General features: G+C 43.6%; 1 protein-coding gene across 1 annotated transcript in view; it reads left to right on the top strand.

Moving 5' to 3' along the window:
* Positions 1-9: 9 nt before the first annotated feature.
* Positions 10-22,090, top strand: part of LOC115369772 (protein NLRC3-like) — a 25,095-nt gene continuing 3,014 nt past the window's right edge. The window contains exons 1-5 of the mRNA XM_030066438.1: positions 10-283; positions 3,856-5,623; positions 5,720-5,893; positions 10,032-10,205; positions 10,377-10,432. Coding sequence (XP_029922298.1) covers positions 10-283; positions 3,856-5,623; positions 5,720-5,893; positions 10,032-10,205; positions 10,377-10,432 — 2,446 coding nt within the window. The remainder of the gene's footprint in view (positions 284-3,855; positions 5,624-5,719; positions 5,894-10,031; positions 10,206-10,376; positions 10,433-22,090) is intronic.

Here is a 22,090-nt window from a genome sequence, read left to right as displayed (position 1 = left end):
GATCCATCGATGGCGACTCCAGTAGTGCTGCTCCTCCAAGTTCTGAAGGATCTGAGAAATGAAGAGCTAAAAGAATTCAAGTGGTTCCTGCAGCAACCCGGCATCCTGAATGAGCTCCCGGCCATCCCAAAGAGCCAACTGGAGACGGAAAACAGGCACGAGACGCTGGACGAGATGGTCAAGACCTACAGTCTGTACACTGTGGAAGTCACCAAGATGGTTTTGACTCAGATAAACAGGAATGACCTCGTTGAGCAGTTGGCAGACTGCCCAAGTCCTGAAGGTAAGTCTTGGGAAGGTTCCAAAAAGAGGTGTGACGGCCGCCTGTCTCTGTAGGGCCTGCTTTGTGTTTTCCCCTGTGTTGTCTTGTGTGTATCTGTCTGTCTTTGCAGGTAACCCTGTAGGTGGGGTTTTGTTAACTGGGTGATCGGGAGCACCTGGCCAGTCTCCCTGAGAAACCCTCCCTGCGTTCCAAATCGCATACTTCTTCTTTTTACTTTTAGTATGTACTGACAAGAATACAAGGATACAAGGAAGTTTATTGGTCATTATACAACAGGTTGAATAAAGAAATTAAAGTGTGGTTCCCTCTTGATTGTTTAATTGATTGTATAAAAAATAAAATTATTAAACATGGAGGAGTGTAGATGGTGCATTTAGTAGTCTCACAGCCTGAGGGAAGAAGCTGCTCTGTAGTCTGGTGGTACGACAGCGAATACTTCTGTATCTTTTGCCTGATGGCAGCAGTTTGAACAGGCTGTGGCTGGGGTGGGTGTTGTCTTTTAGGATCTTTTTGGCTCTGTGCAGGCACCTCACCTCCCCGATATCACTGAGGCTTGGTAGATGGGTTCCAATGATGTTTTGGGCAGTTTTAATCACTCGTTGCAGAGTCTTCCTGTCCTGGGCCGTGCACATCCCATGCCAGTTTGTGATGTTTCCAGTCAGGATGCTTTCAATCGCTCCTTTGTAGAAGTTGACAAGAACTTGGCGTGGGAATTTTGCTTTCTTAAGTTTCTTTAAGAAATACAGCCGTTTCTGAGCTTTTTTAACCAGGGCAGAGATATGTGAAGTCCATGACAGGTTCTCTGTTATGTTAATTCCCAGGAACTTAAAACTGCTCACTTGCTCCACCTCAGCTCCATTGATGTAGACAGGGTTGTGTGTCTTTGCCTCCTTTTTTCTAAAATCAACTATCAGCTCTTTGGTTTTGCTGACGTTGAGCAGTAGGTTGTTTTCTGTGTTGCATTCTGCAAGATGGTTGATTTCCTCCCGATATGAAAACTCATCATTGTTGGAAATCTGGCCAATGATGGTGGTGTCATCTGCAAACTTCACAATAGAGTTTTCTCCATGTCGGGGGTTGCAGTCGTGGGTGTACAGCGTGAACAGGAGGGGGCTGAGCACACAGCCCTGGGGCGCTCCGGTGTTGAGCACTAGTGTGGAGGAGGAGAGACTGCTAATCCGAACTGACTGGGGTCTGTTTGTGAGGAAGTCCAGTATCCAGTTGCAGAGAGTGGTACTGATGCCCAGAGTGTTCAGTTTTCCAATCAGCTTCATGGGGGAGATTGTGTTGAAAGCTGAGCTGAAATCAACAAACAGCATTCTGATGTAGGTGCTGCTTTTCTCAAGGTGAGTGAAGACTGAGTGGAGAGCAGTGGAGATGGCATCCTCTGTGGATCTGTTGGTTCTGAATGCAAACTGCTGAGGGTCCAGACTGGCAGGGATGTTGTTTTTTATGTGCTGGAGAACCAGTTTCTCAAAGCACTTCATCAGGATGGGGGTGAGTGCCACAGGGCGGTAGTCATTTAGATCAGACACTGCAGACTTTTTAGGCACAGGGATGATGGTGGCTGTCTTGAAGCAGGTGGGAATGAGGTTATCCCTGACCTCCGACCTTCTTGCTCACTTCCTCCGCCGTCCGTAGCGCCACATTTGAATGTTGTTGTCAAAATGCCGGTGCTGTTTCATACTGCGCTGTCGTCTGTCTGATTTCTGATCTTCTGTCTTCCTGTCGCTGCTGCTGTACCTGAGCCAGGTGAGCGCCATGTGTGTGTGTGTGTGTGTGTGTGCGTTGTCTTCCATATGTGGGCGTGGCCTGTACACACTGCTCAGTCAGTGCCATGTAACTTCCGTGTGTAAAGGCTGCTCAGAAAGGTAGTTGTGACACCAGTTCAAGGCAAATGAACCTAAATCCAACTCCTTCACTTCTTTACAGGCTGTAAATCAGGTTGATAACAGTTGAAAAAATCATTCACAGATTAAAAGAAACACAGCTGAGTACACATAAGCTGTTCCAAATCTTTACCCAAACAAGCCAAGTTCAAGATTGGGCAGTAATTATTTATTCGCAGTATCATAAATTACTGCTATTCTTAAACCGTAGCTTTGTGAAAGGAACATGCTTATCAGGTAGCCTGTTAAGTATATCAGGAGTATATCAGGATCAGCATAGCTGATGTATATCAATATGATACATGTCTCTGCAAAATGGCTGAGCCAAATAAATCCCTAAAATTTCATTAAAAATGTTTGCAAGGTTGAGATTTTGTTGCCTGGTATCTCTAACACAGGCAGTTGGATGATGGTCAGTAATTTCATGGGCAAATACAGCATTGCATTTTTGAGGCTGATTCATTAAAATAATATATGTAGCACACACACACACAGTAAAATAATTCTCTAAAAAGGCTGCAACACCCTCAGCTGTAGCTGTCGTGTCACATCTGAAAATGTTTAAACTCTGTAGTGCAATTATATTGGCACTAATTTTGTAAGATACACTTCTAATATTCACAGGAACTAACCCAATACCTTTCCCATTTGAGAAGTGTAAAGGTGGGGTGCTCTGGTGGCTCACCAGAGTAGAGTGTGTACCATGTACCAAGGCAAGTCATCCTGTCTCTCTCTACTGTAACTGTCAAGTAAAGCAGAAATATAATAATAATCTTTTTTTTTTTTTTTTTTTAAGGCTGAAGGTGTTTCTATTTCATTAGACTTAAAACTGGATGTGCTGCTAGGAGGAGATAAAAAGACAGAAGATAAATAGGTGGGGTTATATGTTGATTGAAATAAGATTACACATAGAAACACTGTTAGGCCTGAAAGTCTGGCAAGGCAAATGTCTAATAGCCTGAGATACACTGATTGCACAGGGATGAGAGGAAGGTTCCAGACAGGAGGGGGGCAGTGAGTGAAGCGGCAATCAACAGCAGTTGCAGCCAATTCAGGGGTCTGTCCACTGACCATGGGACCACTGGTCACCACCATAAGGGGCGCTGGAGCAAAATGTCAGAATGTCATAATCCTGTCTATTAATGAACTTTAGTATTAATAATGCCTATATTCTTATTGTTGCACTGTATGCTGCATTTTGTGTGCTTATACCAGATGGCCATCTATCTACCAATCTATATATAACATGAGAATTGATATTTTACTTTACTGTTTATAAATATGAACCATTTGGACTGTATTGTCCTCGCTGTTTAGTGTTATGTGGTCACTATGGTCCAGACCAGTTGTTCAGTGGTCCCTTGCATGGTCCGTCCATGGTCCTGAAATGGTCTGGACCATAATGACCACACAAAGGATCACTGAACAACTGGTCTGGACCATAGTGACCTCCAGTGCTGCACATGAACTATAGCAATGCTTTATTAAGGAAGGTCCATAAGGGTATTGTGTTTATTTCACATTACCTATGCATATGTTGTCAAAAACATGATTTCAAGAGTAATTTATATATAATCAAGAACAGCAAAAATTGAAAGGAAGTCACACAAAAGTAGGCAATGCAATTAAGATTTTCTGTAGCATCCTCTAATTGATATCATCTGATGTTATTTCTTTATTCAGTCATTCTTGCTGACTGCCAGAGAAATCTCAAATTCAACCTGAAGGAGAAGTTTAAGGATTTGTTTGAAGGAATCAAGAAAGCAGGAAAGTCGATACCTTTGAACCAGATCTACACAGAGCTGTACATCACTGATGGAGAGAGTGGAGAGATCAATACTGAGCATGAGGTCAGACAGATTGAAGCAGCATCCAGGAAACCAGACACACCAGAAACACCAATCAGATGTGAAGACATCTTTAAACCTTTACCTGGAAGCGATCGACCAATCAGAAGAGTGATGACAAAGGGAGTGGCTGGCATTGGGAAAACAGTCTTAACACAGAAGTTCACTCTGGACTGGGCTGAACACAAAGCCAACCAGCACGTCCACTTCACATTTCCATTCACTTTCAGAGAGCTGAATCTGCTGAGAGGGAAAAAGTTCAGCTTGGTGGAACTTCTTCATCACTTCTTCACTGAGACCAAAGAAGCAGGAATCAGCAGGTTTGAGCAGTTCCAGGTTGTGTTGATCTTTGACGGTCTGGATGAGTGTCGACTTCCTCTGGACTTCAACAACAACCAGATCCTGACTGATGTTACAGAGTCCACCTCAGTGGACGTTCTGCTGACAAACCTCATCAAGGGGAAGCTGCTTCCCTCTGCTCGCCTCTGGATAACCACACGACCCGCAGCGGCCAATCAGATCCCTTCTGAGTGCGTTGAAATGGTGACAGAGGTGAGAGGCTTCACTGGCCCACAGAAGGAGGAATACTTCAGGAAGAGATTTAGAGATGAGAAGCAGGCCAGAAGAATCATCTCCCACATCAAGGCGTCACAAAGCCTCCACATCATGTGCCACATCCCAGTCTTCTGCTGGATCACTGCTACAGTTCTGGAGGGTGTGTTGAAGACCAGTGAGGGAGGAGACCTGCCCAAGACCCTGACTGAGATGTACATCCACTTCCTGGTGGTTCAGTTTAAAGTGCAGAATGTCAAATATCATGAGAAACATGAGAGAGATTCAGTCTGGACTCCAAAGAACAGGGAGATGATCCTGTCTCTGGGAAAACTGGCTTTTGAGCAGCTAGAGAAAGGCAACCTGATCTTCTATGAAGCAGACCTGGCAGAGTGTGGCATTGATATCAGAGCAGCCTCAGTGTACTCAGGAATGTTCACAGAGATCTTTAAAGAGGAGCGTGGGCTGTACCAGGACAAGGTTTTCTGCTTCATCCATCTGAGCCTTCAGGAGTTTCTGGCTGCTGTTCATGTCTTTGTGACATTCATCAAGTCTGGAGTCAATCTGCTGTCAGAAGAACAATCAGCCTCCCAACTAAAACTCCTCCAGAGTGCTGTGGACAAGGCCTTACAGAGTCCAAATGGACACCTGGACTTGTTCCTGCGCTTCCTCCTGGGTCTTTCACTGCAGACCAATCAGACTCTCCTACGAGGCCTGATGACACAGACAGGAAGTAGCTCACAGACCAATCAGGAAACAGTCAAGTTCATCAAGGAGAAGATCAAGGAGAATGAGTCTCCAGAGAGAAGCATCAATCTGTTCCACTGTCTGAATGAGCTGAATGACCATTCTCTAGTGGAGGAGATCCAACAGTACCTGAGATGGGGACGTCTCTTCAGAAAAAAACTCTCCCCTGATCAGTGGTCAGCTCTGGGCTTCATCTTACTGTCATCAGAGGAAGATCTGGAGGTGTTTGACCTGAAGAAATACTCTGCTTCAGAGGAGGCTCTTCTGAGGCTGCTGCCAGTGGTCAAAGCCTCCAAGAAATCTGTGTAGGTTCAGAGATACCTGGATATATTAAACACATAACATGAGGTTTTCTACACAAGAGAAACACATTTAAATTTATTGTTTTCATTTCTCCTCAGGCTGAGTGGCTGTAATCTGTCAGAGAGAAGCTGTGCAGCTCTGGCCTCAGTTCTCAGCTCCCAGTCCTCTAGTCTGAGAGAGCTGGACCTGAGTAGCAATGATCTGCAGGATTCAGGAGTGAAGCGTCTCTCTGCTGGACTGGAGAGTCCACACTGCAGACTGGAAACTCTCAGGTCAGGATTCCTCAACCTGCTCAACACATGACCAGTTCAGTCCTGATTTACATGCAGTCACTAGGCCTGTCACAATAACAGATTTCGCTGTTGCGGCAGAAATTATTGCGATAAGTGATAATATTGTGTAATATTGTTCTTTTAAGACCATTTTTATTATTGTTGTAATTTTGACATTTTCAGACCATTCTTTAAATTTGTATTATGATAATATATATCTATGATAATCAAGGCATAATGATGCAATACACCGTTTAAAAGAGAAATAAACATTTATTCAATAAGAATATTTAAAAATGTAAACAAGAAAATTTAAATATCAGAAATAAAGAACACTTAAAAATACCTAAATAAATAAAGACCTGAAGAATACCAAAAAATGACCAACAGTCCCTGGAAACAAAAAGTGCACTGTATTAAAACAACAACAACAACAACAACAACAAAAAAACAAAACACACACACACACACACACACACACACACACACACACACAACCAAAAACGATTAAATGGACTCAAAAATTGCACTTGAATAAAAACAACCAAAAATATAAAAAACAGACTTTTCCTTTATTAAAAAAAAACACTCAAAAACTACACACAACCAAAACAAATTCTTTGTAAATAATATTTAGATAAATATTAAACATTAGCAGAGAGGCATAGACACTATCATTCCTTAACACTTCCAACACTTCCCTTTGCATCTTGGCTTGTTTTTTTTTTTTCTTAACTGGGAACACTGGGCGGGCTGGTTGTGCTTTAGCTGTGCACTGAAGTTGCTCATATTCCCTCTTTTAGTTTGGAGAGTTTGAAAACAAACGCGGCTCACCTGCTCGTCCAGGTGACTGGGCTCCCCTCTCTCATCTGCTCTGAATCCAGAACATTCCCACACAGGGGGTTTGGCTGCATTTGGATTGGGAAGAAGTTCCATGTCGTTTTCGTTCACTCTTTTCTCCGCCTCGTCTCGTGTGTGTGTGTGTGTGTGTCTGTCTGTGTCTGTCTGTGTGTGTGTGTGTGTGTGTGTGTGTGTGTAGCCCATGGCCCCGCCCCCCACAGAGACAAAGATACTCGATGACAAGAGCGTTCCCTCCGTTCATTCCTCTAATGAACCAGCTCACCTCGCTGAAGATGATGCTCGACAGTGAACGCTCTTGTCGTCTGGTCTCTTTGGTGGAGAGAGACGAGGAAAACAAACACGCATGAATGTGGCAATTAATCACCGTCAGAAAAGTTACTGACTTCATTTAAATTTACCTTATGGCATATCGCGACAGGCCTCACAGTCTCCCCTGTAGCCAGCTGTGAGGACACTGAGGTCTGGAGCTCAGTAATAATGTTCTGTCTAAAAATAACAGTCAGAGCTGTATAACTGTATGAATAATGAGGGTTTGAAAATGTCTCTTTAAGTGTCTGTTGCTGTAGTTTGGAGGTGAGTGAGCGTGCTGGCCCAGCTCCTCTCACCCAGTCCTCCCAGTCCTCCCAGTCCTCCACTGTATACGCTCTGTGCTCAAGTGCTCCCAGTCCTGACACAGACTATGAGGTCATGACAACATTGTTTTTATGAAAAAAGGGAGAAAGGAAGTGCTGCTTGGATTTTATACAGGGTTTATACAGGAATCCTCAAGTTGAATTTACTACCTTTTACTACCTTTTTTTACTACCTTTCAAATATCTTTTACTACCAACACGGCATTGAGCAGCGGCTTTTTTTTTTTTTTTTTGGTGGGGTGTGTGTGTGTGTGTGTGTGTGTGTGTGTGGGGGGGGGGGGGGGGGGGGGGGGGGGGGGGTTTGTTATGGGGGAGAGAGTAATTGTTGGGGGGGACATGAAAAAATTGCTGTCTGGCACAACTGTACCACCCTCTTTCTCTGTTACGCTCCTTTGAAACTTGCTGTACAGCGTTGAGCGCTCAGCATGTTGCTCACTGTTCTATTTCCACTACAGTCTGTCAAAGTAGCTTTACAAGAACTAGAAACTCAAAATAAGCTCTAAAAGTAGAGGAAATACCTTGAATAATCCAACTACATCAAACTATTCTTCAAAAAACATATTTTTTGTAGTGTCAACAAAAACAAAGCAAGATATGGCATCAAATAGTGACATACAGTATGTTTGAGCTGTACACTGTCCCTTTGAGATCAAATAAGAAAATGAAATGAAACGATGCCACAAAATAATGCAATTTAAAATGCAAAAAAATATCTATCTAGAGACAAACTCAAAATATCAGTAAAATATGAACTATTTCTGACATTAATATCCTGACAGACTTTTTGAAAGAATAAAAAGCTCAGTATTTGCTCCTCCTGTGGTCTGTCCTCTCTCTCCCTCACTGTCTCATTAGCTGTTAGCTTAAACAGAGAGCTGAAAGAGGCAGGTTTTGGACCAAGCAGGGAAAATATCGCTTTTCATATTACAGCCTTGTGCTTGGTGAACAGGTGCTGTGATAAATGACTCACTGGCTTTCACTTGAGGAGGGGGGGGTCATAACTTTTTAACACTTAAAAACACACTGTTTTACATTTATAATTAGCACCGCTTGCATTGTACTTTCATTGAATATTATTATATTATTGAAAATTATTTGTTAGTGTTAACAATGTTTTTTTTGGGGGGGACAACTTTATGGATGGAGGGGTCTTGTCCCCCCTGACCCCCCCCGGGATTTCCCCCTATGTGCCACAGCATCACAGCTTCAAACTCACTGATGTCTGGGGAGCAGAGCTGGACCATCAGGAGATCTGACAGTGTGTCCCAGTGCGTTGCGTGTCGTCCTTCTGAGCTGGCTAGGCTAACCCTGGCTAACCTCACAACATGTCACACGACGTCGGGGGAGCTATTTAAGTGTGACATACAACAAACAGATCACTAGCGCTAGCCGACAGGCTACGGGGAGCTACTGAAGTGCGACACACAAACATCACCGGACAAGCGCTAACGTTAGCTACCGTATGAATTTAAAGCCACCTCCTGCATAATTTATTGCATGACTTGGTGCAAATATTTCCCCGCCCCGTGGCAGGTAGACCTCCAAAATTAACTCGCCAAGGGAATATTTTAGGCGCATTTGGCGAGTGGCGACCGCTATTTTACGGCACTGCTCAGAGCTGCGAAAACTTACATTTTCCCATCTCGGCAAGTGGTTTGCTCACACTAACGTTTTGAGACCCGCATGAGCGCAACATGCGGCAGGTGAACCAATCACGTACACGCTACAGGGTGGCAAATGCAGTCAGGATCACTGATTGGCTATCAACGCCGACACAGGTCCTGGTGTCCTGCTCGCATGTATTTTTCGTTTTAATATTTCTTTAATTAAATGAACTGTAAAGAAAAAAATCAGCATCAATGGAAAAGTCATAATATACTGAAGGGATGATGAAAAAATTACTACCAATTACAATTGTGTTAGTTACCTTTTACTACCTTTTAACGGCCTTAATTTGGGCTCCTTTTATTTACTACCTTTTACTACCTTTTACAACCCCGAGGATACCCTGTTATAGGGCTTTTGACTTGGCAGGTGATCTTCAGTTGGGCAGGTGAATAGTAGCTCTCAAACATAAACCAAGGAAGTCCTATACTCTTTGTAAAAAGTGCAGACAACCAAGGAAAAAGGAACTGAGGCACTCCGTCTTCTGGTAAACAATAATTTACAAAGAGTATAGGACTTCCTTGGTTTATGTTTGAGAACATTGTTTTATATTTGCCTCTTCATGAAAACGTTAACCTCATAGGTGTGCATGTAGCTCCAACAGATTGTTCTGTCTCTCTGTCTTGTCACTGTGAAACTGGAGATACTGGAGAATTTGACTGAACTGAACTGATGAACTGAAACATAACAAGTCACCCTCAGTTGTCAACCTGCTGAATGAAACATGCAGCAAGCTGCTCTTCATCTAGAGACAATGTCAACCTCCCAGAGAGCAATTCTACATCTTACATGTACTAGACTGCTGAATATTTATTAGGCAAAATGTAAATTTTGCTATAAATTTTGATCAGTATCAAAGAAATGGCTGCAGCCATGCATACAGCTTCATGTCACTGAACAGATTCCTAAGCTGTGTAGGTTTTTGTGAAAACACAAAGCAGATGATGTGCTGGACTGATTGTGTTTGTGATGGTGTGCAGGCTGTCAGGCTGTCTGCTCACACAGGAAGGCTGTGCTTCTCTGGCCTCAGCTCTGAGCTCCAACCCCTCCCATCTGAGAGAGCTGGACCTGAGCTACAATCATCCAGGAGACTCAGGAGTGAAGCTGCTCTCTGCTGGACTGGAGGATCCAACCTGGAGACTGGAGGCTCTCAGGTATGGAGAGACACACACAATGTCTTATAGAGGCCTGAGGAATATTGTTTCATGTTGAATGGTGGATATGAGTGATGTGGTCTGCTAAATCCTTCATAGGGAAGGTTATTTACTGCCCATGTTTCCATCCTCAAAGAGAATCTGCTGCTCTGACTCTGTTTCTTCCTCCAGGGTGGACCATGGTGGAGAGCAGTGGCTGAAACCAGGGAAACCAGGACTGAGGAAGTGTAAGTGTGGATTGAATTGAATTGAATTGAATGTAACAGGGACAGTGCACATTAATGAACATTTCTGTAAATGTGTAAAGCCCCTGTAGGTCATCATGGGGTTTCTGGCTTCCCTTGGGGAGGCGTGTCTAACCTGGGGTGTATTCAGCGCAGACGTACCGGTACGTAACGTCAAGCTAACAGAAACGATAAAGCTCTGAACAACCTGTTGCATTACACAAGCGTTGGGAGTACGGAAGCCCAGAGGGCCATTCTCCTCGCGACTGTAGCCGAAGAACTGACTGAGCAGGACATTAGTTTACATGGATCATTAGTAACAGGGGTACTGCAATACATTCAATGTCCACTATGAAAAAAAAGTTATTGTTAAACATTGTTTCAAAGATTTGTACCATAGGCCTTAACAAATGTGTTTTAAGTTTTAAGTTGAATAAAAGTTGCCATATGATTGAAGAAAAACAATAAACTATGTCTGATCTATCATCACACTTACCACATACATGTGCTCTTACCTCTTCAAATGAGGGGTAAAATTTTAAACATAGGCTACACTGAAAGCCATAATGGAGCACTATTGTTTCACGGAGGCTTAAATACAGGCTGATGCTGATTGGATAACACCTGTGACACGCCCACAAAACAGAGGAAAACTACCTGTGAGGCATGTTGCTCTCTGTTACAAAACATCACAACGTCAGACAACGTTACGTATCGTAACGTCGTTGAATACACCCCTGTTCTCTCCCTGCAGCACTGATTAGTAACTCTGCTCACCTGGGCCCAGTGTGCTGAGGTTACTTAAACTCCTGCAGTAGGCCAGCTCCTCCTCCCTCCGCTCCTGGCCACCTTTGCAGGCACACTGTGTTTTTGGTTTGGTTTGATGATGTTGGTTTGAGTTTTCCTTTTGTTATGTTGGCACCTTTACAACACCCTCACACACATACATACTCACTCATGCACACCACACACCACTGACTTTACTGATGTCCACCCCTCATTTGGTAAACACTTAATTAGGTCTAATTTGGTTTAATCTGGTTTAACAAAATATTATTTGGCTTTTAACATGGTGCTGTCTCCCTTCTTTGTTGTGACTCCCTGAGCCAGGTCATGACAAAATGCACCAGAATTTGCCAAAAGGTTATGTTGAGAATAGTGTGTTTCTGAATATCTGCTGGGACCTCTCTGCCCTGGACAGCAGCTCCGGGCAGAGAGCAGACTGGACACACAGATTTCTTGTTTTGCCTTTTATACAGGGAACTTTGGCATTACAGATGAATGGAGCTTTACAAAGTTGTGAGGGGATAATCTTTGAGCTATTGCTGCCTACAATAAGTGCCTGACTGAAAAGAGAAGGACCTGTGGCGTCCTGAAAAGTGCCTGAACAAAATGTAATCCACGTATGCTCCTGCTAACAAAGGCTGAGAGGGGAGGAGCCACACCATGAACAACTCTGTCAGTCACACACACATCTGCATACCTGAGCAGGTTTTCCAGCTCAGGAACTTCTATTTCCTTCAAAGTGGGCGCTGGTGGAAGTGATGCGGCCTCTTATCAAGAGTCTCCAGTGTTTGTTTCTCCAATAACTGTAGTGGCTTCAGCAGGTGGGCGGACTGGCCATCTGGACGTTCTGGAGAATACCGGCCGGCCGGTCTTTTTTTTTTTTCCTCCCCTTTTTGCTTGTAATCTACTGTTGTTCCATGTCCGGACCGATAGGTGGCAACAATGCGCCGGTAGGCCCTTAGATGCGCAGGCTTACTCTCCACTCAGCCGTGTCAAAGATACTCGTGGTCGTGTGTGCAAGTTGAGATGACTAGAGAGAGACCATCAGGGCCGCCGCTCCCTATACGCAGACTACGCTTTTGGTGACTGAGGCAGGGCTCTCAAGTCTCATTGGGAGAAGGGAAGCAAATCTGGGTGGCTCAACCCCTCCAGTGGTTTCACCTGCACCACCAAGAAAAAACATTCCAAAGCTGCACCGGCACCGTACGAGTCCAAAAGGCAGAGCGCACTGACATAGATTGTGTAACAAAGCGAAGAGGTGCCACTCCGCTCTATTTTCACTGGCTAACTGCAGCACACTGGCTTAGCTTGTCTATTCAGAGAAGAGGTATCACTTTGGCTTATTTTTCAATCTATGTTATCACAGGCATACTACTGCTCATTCATTGGTAGCTGAATTGTTAGGTCTGTTTGATAAGTAATTTACATTTTTAAAACAAACAATAATTTAACATGTTGTTAAATCATTTGTGTGCATTTTAGTTATTAACATTTTACACTGACATTAAAAACACTCTTTTGGTAGTAAAACAGTAAAGTAATAGAGTAAAAGGTAAAAAACGGAATTCCCAAAACTTTAAGGGAGGGGGGAGAGGGTGAGTTTTCGTGCATCCGTTGTTTTGGGCCAGGCTTAGTCAAAGTCCAGGGCTGTTTTTTAGTCCGGCCCTGGGCTTCAGAGCTGTGGAATCAGCCTGTGAGCAGCTTGTTAAAGCACAGCTAATGTGAGAGAGGATCACTGACTGCAGCAACATCTTAGCAGCTTGACTTGACATGGAGTTCCTCATGAGCCTCAAATTCAACAAACTCAGTTTGACTCGTTGACAGACTTTTTTTCCCCGAGCCTTGAAGGAGAGATGGCAGTGGATCGGAACGCTGAGATCTGTCAATTCTGTTGCGACTTGTTCCCACTTCTGTTTGACTCCTGAACACAAAGCAGCAAACATTCAGCTGTTTAGATGCTGCAGCTGCAGTTTCTGCTGTTTGTTCTCAGCTGCTTTTACCTGCTGAACCAAACCAAGCAGCTGTCTGTGTGGTGCAGGGAGAACAACCTGCTCCTTAACACAACCAAAACCAAGGAGCTAATCATTGACTTCAGGAGGAACAAAACGGACATGTTACCACTAACCATTAACGGGGACTGTGTGGAGAGGGTGGCAGACTTCCGCTTCCTGGGAGTTCACATCGAGGAGGGCCTGACCTGGGGTGTGAACTCCACAGAGCTGCTGAAAAAGGCCCAGCAGAGACTCTACTTCCTGAGGGTGCTCAGGAAAAATAATATCACCCAGAGACTGTTGGTGTCCTTTTATCGCTGCTCCATTGAGAGCATACTAACTTATTGTATCTGTGTTTGGTACAGCAGCAGCACAGCGGCCCAGAAGAAGGCCCTCCAGAGGGTCATCAACTCAGCCCAAAAGATCATCGGCTGCACCCTTCCCACACTGGAGGAACTGCACAGTTCCCGCTGCCTCAAAAAGGCTCAGAACATTGTTAAAGACACTTTCCATCCTGGTCACAACCTGTTTGAGCTGCTGCCATCAGGCAGGCGATACAGAAGCATCAAGGCCAGGACAAACAGGCTGAAAAACAGCTTCTACCCCACTGCAGTAAATGCACTCAATGCTGCTAAGGGACAGTGCAATTAATTTGTGAATTTGTGCCTGTGCGTTTTCACTGTTTACTGTTTTTAAATTCTATTTATTATGTGTTTTGTTTGTTTGTCCTTTTTTACAATTTTTTTCTGTTTTAATGTTGAATGAATGTTTACCATTAGGGATCGCACTTTTAATTTCGTTGTACATTGTACAGTGACAATAAAGACATTCTATTCTATTCTATTCAAATCACATTTGATGGGTCACAGGTGTAGCCTATCACCATAGGCGGCGCTAGGGCATCGGGAATGGGGAAGCTAAACAAAAAAAAAATGTTACCCAGCAGCAGCAGACTGACGCTTATAATAATAAAGGCTCCATCTTGCTAACAAGACCCAATGAACCCTATTTAACTGAGCATTACACTCAAAATTACAATAATATTTCATATAGGCTAGGCTGATATTGCTGATGTCATCAAACTGAGATGGCGCAGCAGAATAATTCATTCATTCTTTACACAGATTAATACTCATTATACTGTAGTAGCCCATATTAATTCATTAATTATAAAACGGGTGCTTCCCATCCTTAAATGTGATTGGCTGAGCTGCGTTCCATGCTGTTGTAAAATCAGTGTAACCCACTGGCAGACCGCAGCACAAAATATCCCTGCGCCACTGTAAACGGACAGAGCGTTGCCTAGCAACCAACTACTCTGCGCTCCACTTCCTTGTTAGGTCACATTTGTCTTTTGTAGACTTTTGTGAACAAAATGTCAGACTTTGTGGTGAATTTTGATTTGCTGGGTGGCCTGAGCCTGGATGAGTGGTTGGAGGAGCTGCTTGGTGTCTGTTAAAAGACGCTGAATTCACCACCAGCAACAATGTTTTCACCGGTGTGGTAAAGAAACTCCGCCGAGAAGGACGTGACAAATCTTCCCACCACCAAGCCATAACCGAGGCAGACTGCCAGAAGATGAGGCACTTTCAGGCACCAAGTTCAGACACACCTTGGGGGCTTGTCTGTAAAGTCTGGTTTGATGTGCAGCTTCATATGGGACGCAGGGCGAACGAGGGCAACCGCAAATTAAAGGCCGACTCCTTCAGCATTCGCCATGACGAAAATGGCCTAAAATATGTCACCCTGTCTTTGAACGAATGCACAAAAAAATCACAAAGATGCTGCCGAAAAAACATAGAAAGCCTGAGGGGATTCATATATGAGCAGCCGGGTAACCCACTGTGTCCGGTGGCCTCCCTGGAGAAATAGCCTACCTCTCCCTGCTGCCTCCTGATCCTCCTGCCTTTTATCTCCACACAAAGTGGACACAGTGGGCTCTAGTTTCGCAGACCCGGCGAGGCGGGGACACAGCGCAACTGCGCTTCGCCAACTGGGTGTGGCCAGGTGGATTTTGCAAGTTTGGCACGCCGTGCTCGGTGGACTCCGCCATCCCTCCTGCCGGCGGAGGGGAGGAGAGAAGGCGTGGAGTGGGTTTGACACAGCCGATTCACATTTAACCAATCAAATGAGCCCCTGTCCTCGCCTTTAAAATGCGCTGGGCGAAGGCGTAATGAACATTTACACAGCTGACATGGAGGAAGAGAGCAGCAGCAACACACACTCAGGACAAAGAGGCCAGTCTTGACTGCTGGAATGTTGCTGGAGCTTCCATCCATCCATCCATCCATCCATCTGTCCATCCATCCATCCATCCATCCATGCATCTATCCTTACATTCGTCTTCCTCATTCCCGTCTTTCCATTACCTACCTGCCTCGCATCTCTCTTTTTCCAGTTCTGTCACCGTCTGTTAAAGTTATTGATTTTTACGAGCAAATATAAATTTAACTGTGAAGCCCCCATTTTTAATGAATGTTTTTACCTCAAAGGATAATCCTCGCCATATTCAAATAAATAGCCTACATGTTTGTTTTGCAACTTTGGACTCCATCACTTACCCCAATGGCAAATTTCCTTTGGCTTGAATGTGGCCCAAATGAACAGCAAAGATGTGGCCCAGTTACAGAAGTGAATGACGGTCCATATCTGGCCCAGGTATATGAAAGCTGTGTTTGAACCATAACATAGCCAGACCTCTGCCACAGCTGGACCAACACCAAAAGATCATATGGCTTACAGCTGGGCCTCATACGGCACGCCTGTATGGCTGAGTTCTGGTAAAGCCTAATGGCTCTTATGTGGCCCACATGTGGCTCACAGACCAAAAGCCAGATTTTACCCAGAAGCTAACCTAATTTACACCAAACCTTTTACCTGGCTCACTTTCGGAAGTGAATGATGGGCCACATCTGGCCCTAGGGTGTATTAGCTTTAACTGAACCATAACAAAACCAGACTTCTACCAGGAGTGAACTAAATATGGTCCTTATGTGGCCTTCATATCGTTGACAGAGTGACATTACTTGAAGTGAATGACAGGTCTGCTGGCACCAAATAACAATAATAATTTTAGTGCAATATGAGCAGTGATTAAGTCGCCCTGTATATGGATCACTTTAACCATCCATGATATGTATGAAAATGAAACACACAAGTTTTGCTTCAAAGTTTTATTTCACAAAATGTAGTGCAAACAAAAATGAACAGTACAAAAAATATGAACAGTATGTAACTATAAATGAACAGTTTAAATTGAGCTGAACTGTCAGCTCCAGCTCTTTTCTTTTCATTAGCAGTTTTTTCTCTCTTTTCTCTCACCATCTGTGTCACCAGCCAGATGAAGCCATGTCTGAGACTGAGGAAGTCACTGGGTTTCTTCTAACAGCACCTTCACAATGCAGAACATTAGAAAGAGTAGTGTTATTGTAGCTTTTGATATAATGTAATGCACTGCAAATTTTCAAAAAGTTTTTATATTTCATAAACTGTATGTATGACTTTCAGTTGAATCAGTCAGTCACTTGTCAGATGCATAGAGAGGGAGGAGACAGGCCAAGGAGTGTCACCTCTCACGTGACACTGGTTGCATCACTACAGAAAAGTACTGTGATTGGTTCGTTGTGGCCAGGGGATTGTGGGATTTGTAGTTCTTGATAGACCACACTTAAGCTAGGTTACTCGCTAAACCAGTCTCCCGGTCCGCACACACACTTTTGAGGGCAAAGGCGAGTGAAATGTTTGCACTAAGAGAAGCACATAGAAACTGAAAGATGGCCACTCGACCATATATTCATGTTGGTGGACGGGCAGAGGCGCCGCGCATAGATCTCTGGCTTCATTACTCGCTAACGTTAGCAGCTAATCACCACTGACACGCCTCAGCTGCGTTAGCACCCAACGTTAGCAGCTAATATAATTTATATACGGTATATAAATTATATTAGCTGCTAACGCCCAGTGTGGTATTACCACAGTGGCATTAGCAGCTAAGCAGCTAATATAATTTATAAACCACACGGGAGCTGCGTTAGCTGCTAATATAATTTATATACCGTGCTTCATATGGCTTCATATAGACACAGGTGCTGTGTTAGCAGCCAATGTTAGTAGCGCTTAAAGTTAGCGACCGCTTTTAGCAAAATCAGACATTAGAGATCATTAAAGTTGAATCAAACATTTTCATCCTAAAAGCAGCAGGCTTAGCGAGGATGCTAACGCAGCCATAAGCCTGAGTCTAGTCACCGCCTTCACACGTCTTAAAGAAGAACAGACTTCTGTTTGGCTAATCATCTTATAGTTTTCTCCTCCAAAGACCAAAGGTTTTGTGGAACCATAACTTAGTGAGAATAAAATCTCCATTTATTATCATTAGTTCAACAAAATTTAAAAGGTTTAAAATTCACTTACCAAGCCAGTTGAAAGATGAGAGGAGCCAGGGGGAAAATTAGGCAAATAAGGTCCTGGTCACGTGCTGCAAAAGCCTCCACTCTGCCACCTGGGCAGGTGTCAGAGTGTATGGCCAAACTGAAGGTTAGGATGTGGCCCACATGTGTTCTGCCATATCACATTTGCCAGTTACAAGTCAGGTGTGGCCCAAAAGTAAAATCTATTATCTGGGCCAAGCACTTCAATTACAGAACTGTCCCAGAGGAGAAATCCCCTCCATTTTTGAAGTTATGGCCAAACCAATGTGGTTATGATGTGGCCCTCATGTGTTTTGCCGAATCACATCTCAGCCAGACAGAGGTGGCAAAAGTACTGACATTCTGTACTTAAGTAGAAGTAAAGATACTTGTGTGAGAAAAGACTCTGGTAAAAGTAGAAGTACCAATTCAACTTCTTTACTCAAGTAAAAGTAAGAAAGTACAGGCTCTGAAATGTACTTAAGTACAAAAGTAAAAAGTAAAAATGATTTTTTTTTTTTTTTTTTTTTTTTTTTTTTTACCATTAATGATACATATACCTTTTTGATAACTTTTTGATGAAAAAAAAGTTCAGGGCACACAAAACAGGAACATTTCCTCTTTTATTAACAACCTGCAAAGTGCTGGTACAGAGAGAATGAAAATCACGCAACATTCTAGTTTTGCTGCAAGCCCAGTTTCACACAATAATCAAGACTGAACTGACCAGAGGTCTTGAATGAGTACCTTGATAACAGCTTTGGTACTCTCAATACTTAATATACTTAACGTATATGACTTTTAACAGATTTTTTCTTGCTTCTCTGACTCTGTTTTGTTGTCGGCTAACGTTATCTTCCCTGGCAACTGTCTTCCTCCATGGCTCCAGATTTCTCTTTATGGTTTTCTTTTTCTTAACTGCTCTCACGCCCCGCGCCCTCTCTCCCTTTCCCTCTCTGTGCAGGGTTTCCTCCAGGATTTTTGGAAACTGTGGGGGAGGGCTTCAGCGTTAATGTTAATAATTTTTACCACGGATCTTTTGTAGCACAGAGGAGATATGCTGCTCAAACACTCAGTATGTAGTGTTGGTGTATGTTTATGAGTTGTAGAACATAATAAATTATCTTGAAGGAGTAGATGTTGACTCCAATAATTTAAAAATATGTTAAATTATTATTTGTTTTAAAAATGTAAATTACTTATCAAACAGACCTAACAATTCAACTACCAATGAATGAGCAGTAGTATGCATGTGATAATATAGAATGAAAAATAAGCCGAAGTGATACCTCTTCTCTGAATAGACAAGCTAAGACAGTGTGCTGCTGTTAGCCAGTGAAAATACAGCGGAGTGGCAACTCTTCGCTTTGTTTCACAATCTATGTCAGTGCGCTGCTGTAGCCTGGAAAGTTTCTCTGCCTTTTGTTCTCGTACGGTGCCGGTGCAGGTGTTGTAATGTTTTTCTTGGCGGTAACGAGCTCTCCCGCCCCACCAAAAAGAGAGAGAGAGAGGGAGACAGAAGTAACGAGCCTGTTTTGACAATGTAAGGAGTAAAAAGTACAGATATTTGTGTTCAAATGTAGGGAGTAAAAGTAAAAAGTCGGCAGAAAATTAAATACTCAAGTAAAGTACAGATACCTGAAAAATCTACTTAAGTACGGTAACGAAGTATTTGTACTTCGTTACTTCCCACCTCTGCAGCCAGAGGAACCAGCTAGATGCCACATGTGGCCCAAAAGTCAATGCTATCAGGGTACTGATGCAACAACACACTAGAGATTAAAACAAAGGTTGAAGTTTTTACATTCGCTGTTCTAAACGCCCAGAGTCTGGCAAGGAACTGATGCATTTTACATTTTCAATTTGTGTGGAGTCAGGGTTTCCTCTAGAAAAAAAATTGGCACCTGTCAGTTTTCAGGTTTTCAATTTACCGGACAAATGTTTGAAATTCCGGTCAAATATTATCTGAATTTATTGAGCTTAAAATTATATGCAGGCTATATAAGAATGATATCAAGGCATGTCAATTTATAGCGTAATCTTTTTATTGAAAAGAGGCTGTATCAAATTAAATGAGTGCCGTCAACTGACTCACGTGCGTAGCTTCTAAAATAAATAAGCCTGTGCTCTTTTAACATGAACATTGCATACAATTGCAACTACAATTTGCAAACACAAAAAAAGGCTCATACCATTTTAATAACGCGGCGTGCTGCCAACTTGAAATCAAATAGATGCAATAAAAACTTAATTCAGCAGCTGAATTAAAATCCAAAGTCTCAAGTGTCTCTCCACAACTTGCAATGCGCATCAGTCTTGTGACCTTGTTCTCCTCCAGGCGACTTCGCTGTGCTGTTTTGATCCGGTTCTGCAGAGAGAAACCTCTCTCTCTCTCTCTCTCTCTCTCTCTCTCTCTCTCTCTCTCTGATACACTGGAGACAGGGATCACGCAGTCTATTTTTTTTTTTAAACAGTAATAATAATAATAATAATAATAATATAAATAAAATTACGTGGAAATTGACTGTTTTAATAAAATTCAAATTGTGAATATTTTCACCGGACATTTACAAATTAAAAATTAGTCCGGTGATTACCGGATAACGGAAACCCAGAGTGGAATATTTATATATATGGAAGAAGAACTGTGTAGTTGGGCGGCATGGTGGTGCAGTGGTTAGCACTGTCACCTCACAGTGAGAAGGTCCTGGGTTCGATTCCCACCCAAGGTCCTTTCTGTGTGGAGTTTGCATGTTCTCCCTGTGTCTGCTTGGGTTTCCTCCGGGCACTCCAGTTTCCTCCCACCGTCCAAAGACATGCAGGTCAGGTGAATTGGAGGAGCTAAATTGCCCCTAGGTGTGACTGTGTGTGTGAATGTCAGTGTTTGTCTGTCTGCCCTGCGATGGACTGGCGACCTGTCCAGGGTGTCTCGCTGCCTTCGCCCTATGAGCGCTGGGATTGGCTCCAGCAACCCCCCGCGACCCTAGTGAGGATAAGCGGTTTAGAAGATGAATGAATGAATGAACTGTGTAGTTAACAGGAGCAGCTCCAGACACCATGACTGGAAAAAAGACATCACCGTACTGGACACACTGTTTGACTGACAGGTGATCAGGTTGGGTTTCCATGACGCTGCCAAACGGTGCCAATCTCCTTTGATCTGACATCAGATGTGACGGACAGTCGATATGGAGATACATTTATGTGCTGATTGAGATAGTAGCATTGAATAGTGGTTTTTGTGGGTATTTATTGTTAATGTGCCTGACAGTCTGTGAGGTTGTGGTGACGTGTGTGCACTGCCCGCCTGTCAGCCAAACTTCCACTGAGCCGGCTCCGCTCCGCCTTGCGCTGAAAGTAGACGTGGTTTCAGATGGCGAGCTTTTGGCGCACCTCGGCGAAGCCTTTTGGCACGAAACTGTCACTGTGCCAAGCTGAATCTGTTGACACCTCCCCCCGCTGCGCCGCCACACCCATCTTTGCTCACCTCGGTCTTTGAAACTTGCAAATCGTCCGCCTCTCCGGTTTCGCCGGTCGAAACTAGCTCTGCGCGGGGTTCGCCTCACTGCGCCACCCCGTGCTGCGCCGGGAAACTAGAGCCCAGTGTGACAGCGCTGATGTATGGTAAATTAACAGTATACTTTTATTATTATTGTTATTGTTAAAACCGATGTTAGTCATAGGCCTACGTCTGAGCAAAAACGCACCTGTCGCCAAACGCACACCACCAAAAGAGGAGTCCAAACATAACTGAACACTATTTTAACAATTGCACTATTAATGGAAATATCCAATTCAACATTAACGAGCCCAAATAGCCTGATGTGACATGATGCTGGCACTAGATGAAAAAGCAATCTTAGCGTCTGTGTTGCTTGGCAACCGTTCTGTCCACTCTATCTTGCTTGGTGGAAGAATGAATAGTTCTCAATTTTATTGTTGCATTATTACCAATAAATTATTGTTTTTTTTTTTCTTGTGTGTTTATTTTATGGGCTATATGTAGGGTAACCGTTTTATATTAGAACGCCCCTCAGCTAGGGCTGGGCGATATACCGAAAATTTACCGATACCGAAATATATGACGATAACCGACGTCACTTTGCTCATGTCGGTCTGTTCGGTATTTTAAAAAAACAAAATAAAAGTCGTCTTTGTCTTTTTTGGCTGTGTAGGCAGGCATGTTCATGTCCCTTTAAGACGCTGTACTACGTGTCCAGCGTGTGTGGTCACGTGACTCCACCCCTCCAGTCTGCAACAAGAAGGGAACAGTGTTGCCAACTTGGCGACTTTCTCGCTAAATCTGGCGACTTTCCAACTCTCCATGGCGACTTTTTTTGTCAAAAGTGACTAGAGACAAATCTAGTGACTTTTCCTGGTGTTATTGGAGACTTTTCTGGTATTTTGGAGACTGAAAGCTCGTGTCGTTCCTCTGCAGTTCCTGTTCTCAGCGAGCAGCGGGTGCTGCCGCGAGCCCC

Source organism: Myripristis murdjan, chromosome 13 (genome assembly GCF_902150065.1).
Source record: "Myripristis murdjan chromosome 13, fMyrMur1.1, whole genome shotgun sequence".
NCBI lineage: Eukaryota > Metazoa > Chordata > Actinopteri > Holocentriformes > Holocentridae > Myripristis > Myripristis murdjan.
The sequence above is the reverse complement of the archived record's forward strand: the minus strand, read 5'-3'. Positions and strand labels throughout refer to the sequence as shown.